Here is a 4,126-nt window from a genome sequence, read left to right as displayed (position 1 = left end):
AACAGGAATGAGCATTATAAGTCCCACAACTCCTTGGGGATTGGGAAAAGTAGCTAGTTTCCTACTATAAGCCTCCTTGAATCCGTGCCCATGTTCTCCATGCGCTGCCTTCCTATACAGGCAGCCCCATCGCCTCCTGTCAGATTTAGATGCTTCAGTAAGCCTCATGATTTCCTAAAAAGTTGGTTTCCTCAAAGCATGGGGATCCCCACTGGGGCCACATCACAGCGTATCCTTTTTAAGACAGACAAGGAGGGGGGAAAAGCGGCGTCCGAATGATCCAGGCCACAAAGGGAAACGGCAACCGGTCAAGTCAGTGGTGACGTTACCTCGTATAAATCAAGAGAGGTGGCAGCTGGGTGTTGCTTGCAAAGAGCAAGAGTATAGAGGGATGCCTGCTCGTGAGACGTGGAGGTTGTGAGGAAAAGGTGTGTCTGGTTGGCTGCAGTTTTTATATAAGGGCAACTGCTTCCATCTTCCTTGCAGGAAAAAAAGGGAGAACGACGCAGAGTCTCGACGACTTCCAGAAAAGCCTGAGCAGACCCGAGAGCCCTTCCCAGCTGGCTGCAGCTGATGCAGGTAATAACATCGTCTGTGCCTCAAAGCCGCGGCTGGTGAAGGCTGCGTGGTGGCAGGGAGACGTGCGTGGTAGTAGTGTTATCGCCTTACAGCTCTGGAAGGATGCGCATAGTGTGCCTAGTGCTTGGCTTCTTTAGTTTGAGATTTTGCTGTGCACCAAGCTCCTAATCATCTGCCTGTGTCTGTCACTTCATAATTAAATTTATGTTAATAATTATTATTTATAACTTCAGAGTTAGCTTATTTTTATCACTGGAGCTTTAGTTTATTGCTTTTGAAAGTTAGAAAGAACAAGAATGATCCTCAGATGCTTCTCTTGGTAAAGACCCTTACCAAAACACGTGTAACTTTTTATCTAAGGGATACAGAAATAACGCCTGCTTAAATATCAGTTCAGGGGAAAAGCAGTTTGGCTTTCTTTTGCGTGAACACGTAGGATATTTGGGGCAAGTCACAAAGGACAAGGAAAGGGCTTTTATGGACCCACACTTGAAGTCTGTCCATATGTGTGGACATGAACAAGGTCCTGCTGCCCCAGGCTCGAGCAGAGTCTTACTTGAGCTCGACGAATAGTAGAGGAGGGATTTCTCGCTTGACCTCTTTCCTTGTAAAGACACTGGGATCCCTTCTTAGAGGCTTTTCCCCCACTTTTCACTCGGATGTCTCCCTTGCCAGCAGGGGAGTTTTCTGGAGATGACGACGTTGAAGCTTTTTGGAATCATCTTTTTCTGTGGCCTCCTCTCGCCCTCTCAAGAAGTCTTGTCCGGTCTGTCCTGTGCCGTCAGTCCAGGGGCAATGCAGAATGGTAATTAGAAAACATGAGTTATTTTTGTTTTGAAAGCTATGTGGGACCGTGACGTGGAGTAAAACCTCCCAAGTGTCTTCGTCTTTATTTTGTAGTTCTTCAAGGCTGCAGACTTTGCTTAGAGCTTCTGATAGCCGTCGCTGGGTTCATGGGTCAGGGAAATCTCTCTGCTCCAGAACTGGGACATGTTTCAGCAGCAAACAGCCGTACAGAATTTCAGGGCTAGATCTGGGTTGTTTCCTCTTTTTGTCTTAGTTTCTCATTTCCACATTGGAGCAGCTGATATTTGACAAACAACTGCTGTGAAGTTTAGTGGCCGTGTTAATATTTGCAATGCTCCAGCTAAAAAAAGAGGCTTGTTTCAAGTTGCTTCTATTTAAAACAAACAAACAAACAAAACCCCTTTACAAATGGGAAACAAGTTGTGAGCTGAAGCATGGCTCCCGCTGTCATCGCTGGTAGTGCACAACCGCACTGTAATCTTTAAGTTGGAGGTCTGGGATGCTCTCCACTGCTGCCCCTCCTGGTTAAGTCACTAAGGGCAGCTTTGGTTTAGTGCACATTGTAAAATATCATCCCCTGCGTGATTTGACTGCGCTGAGACAGCCAATGACTTTATAAGGAGCTTTTGGGGGGCGGTGGGGCTTTGTTGTGCGACTCCTTTGCCAGGACAGATCTGACTGAGTGGAGAGGGGTCACTGCTGCAAGTGCCGGTCCTCACGCAGAGGTGTTTTCCAGTTCTCTCGGATGCCATACTTCAGAACGGACTTCTCCAGCAGCACCTCCAGGGCCTCGTGCTCCCAAACATCATGGGTGAAGGGGGTCTGCTGAACTCTCCCACCAGCATCACTGGGTAAGTGGAGAGCAAGGGCTTCTCCGTGAGTGCACCTTGACCAGCAATTCTGAAGCAACAAAAGCTGAGCTGCAGTTGGCATGATTGGCCCAAGTAGTTATCCTTGTTTTACTTTGATGCTGAAATTCTGGCCCCACAGAAGTTTTCTGTGTGGTAGCAAGGTGGATGGTGAAGTGCACTGCAGGTTACGGATGCAGATGCAGAATGATGGCTCTGATGCTGCTGTTGATATCTGAAATGCTTGACAGCACTGAGAGAGAGAGGAAGGTGCCATAGAGAGAAAAAGTTGACTGCTCTATAAAACTGTCTTCCACTCCAATCTGGTTCTAGGTTGCCTTCTTTTGGGTTTCAGCTGCAGACTCTCTCTCTCATCCTGGAGCTGGTATCTCTTGCTTATAATATTCATGCCTCCAGCTGGAGGTGGCTGTGGTGGTGTAGGTTCCTCAGTGTGTACAGCTGCTCAGCTCTTAGAAGATGCTTTTAATTTGTGCCAGCTTTTGCTGTCGTTTGCAGCCTACACCTTGTCAAGGTTCGTCTCCCCAAGCTGTCAGTGGTGCTGCTGCCAGGAATCGGGGTCCAGCTGACCATCGCCGCAAAGCTGGAGCTCAGTGGCAACTGGTGAGTGTGGTGTTTTACGGTGGCTGTTAAGGGAAACCCCTACCCACAGGCTTCCTACTGTGCAACGTTTTGCATCTTTTATGGATTTCTAGGTGTTTCTTACCTATAATAAAGTCACAGAGCAGAAGCACCAAAAGATGGCTTGTGGCATTTGTAATGAATTGCAGGAGATGGAGGTGCAGCTTGTTCCTTCTGGCTTTGCTGAGTTTCTCTGGTTAGAGGCTGAGAGATGAAATCTGTTCAACCCATTTACTTTTTTCAGCTTGGTTGGCCTTCTTTCAGAACTAATTGATATCTTAGTGGATGTGAACATTACCGCAAACATTAAATGCACGAATTTTGAATCGGGCACAGTCCAGGTCGTCATTGAAGACTGCCTCTGCATTCTTGGTGCTATAAAGATCAAGCTCCTTGCTGGGTAAGTGCCTGGGGATTTATGTTTTCCATTGCCTGTAATCCTCTTCTCTTTATCCAATGATCTAGACAGTCTGCCAGGACACAGGCGGTGCTAAGCTGATACAGAGCCAGGCCTCAGGGAAGTAATTTCTTTCCCATTGCCAAAGCCAGTTGCTTTAGTGGAACTGACAAAAAATTTGGTTGTTATTTTCCCTGTTTGCCCGTGGAAATTTTAAGATCTGAAATACGAGGTTTGATACCTCCTCCAATGCGCTTTCTTTAGACTTAGCTAGTGAATTGATATCCAAAGGGTAGGAATAATAGGGCAGGGAGTGTTCTAGGAAACCAGCACCATTGCTTGCCCTGGTTTTATGCTCTGCCTTTGGCTGCTGTCACAGAAAGATGCTGGGCATACGGACTTTCGGTCTGACCGCTCTGGGTGTGTGTAATTCCGTGCAAATGTGCTATCTCTTGCGCAGTCTTATTAAATTCTTGGCAGAAAGAATTTGCTGACTTCATGTGTTGGTTGCATTCATGTATGAATGCAACAGTAAATTGATCATGGGAAATATTTTCTTTTATTGCTTTTGAATTACTCACTTTTCAGGTTCATTGAATTTCTCCTAACTAATTTTTGCATTATACATTATATTTCAATCAGTGCAGCAGCTGCTTTGAAAGAGACTATGTAGGTGAATAGAGGAACCCGGCTCACCCACTCTGGGGTCATATTTTAAGTTTTAGCAGGATTAAAGCGATGGTGTGCAGGAAGTGAGCTTCCTGTGGGGTAAGGGGGGGTGTGGATGTACGCGATTGACTTCATGGCAGTTCCTCAGATGCGTCTATAGGCAGAACTTGGGCATAAACGATGAGAT

The 4,126-nt window shown here is 46.5% G+C and overlaps 1 protein-coding gene across 1 annotated transcript in view; it reads left to right on the top strand.

Moving 5' to 3' along the window:
• Positions 1-1,272: 1,272 nt before the first annotated feature.
• Positions 1,273-4,126, top strand: part of LOC103912471 (BPI fold-containing family B member 4-like) — a 10,911-nt gene continuing 8,057 nt past the window's right edge. The window contains 4 exon segments of the mRNA XM_009318743.1: positions 1,273-1,384; positions 2,123-2,237; positions 2,751-2,855; positions 3,118-3,273. Coding sequence (XP_009317018.1) covers positions 1,273-1,384; positions 2,123-2,237; positions 2,751-2,855; positions 3,118-3,273 — 488 coding nt within the window.

This window comes from Pygoscelis adeliae, unplaced genomic scaffold (assembly GCF_000699105.1).
Source record: "Pygoscelis adeliae isolate BGI_AS28 unplaced genomic scaffold, ASM69910v1 Scaffold432, whole genome shotgun sequence".
NCBI lineage: Eukaryota > Metazoa > Chordata > Aves > Sphenisciformes > Spheniscidae > Pygoscelis > Pygoscelis adeliae.
This window is presented reverse-complemented; position numbering and strand designations above follow the sequence as displayed.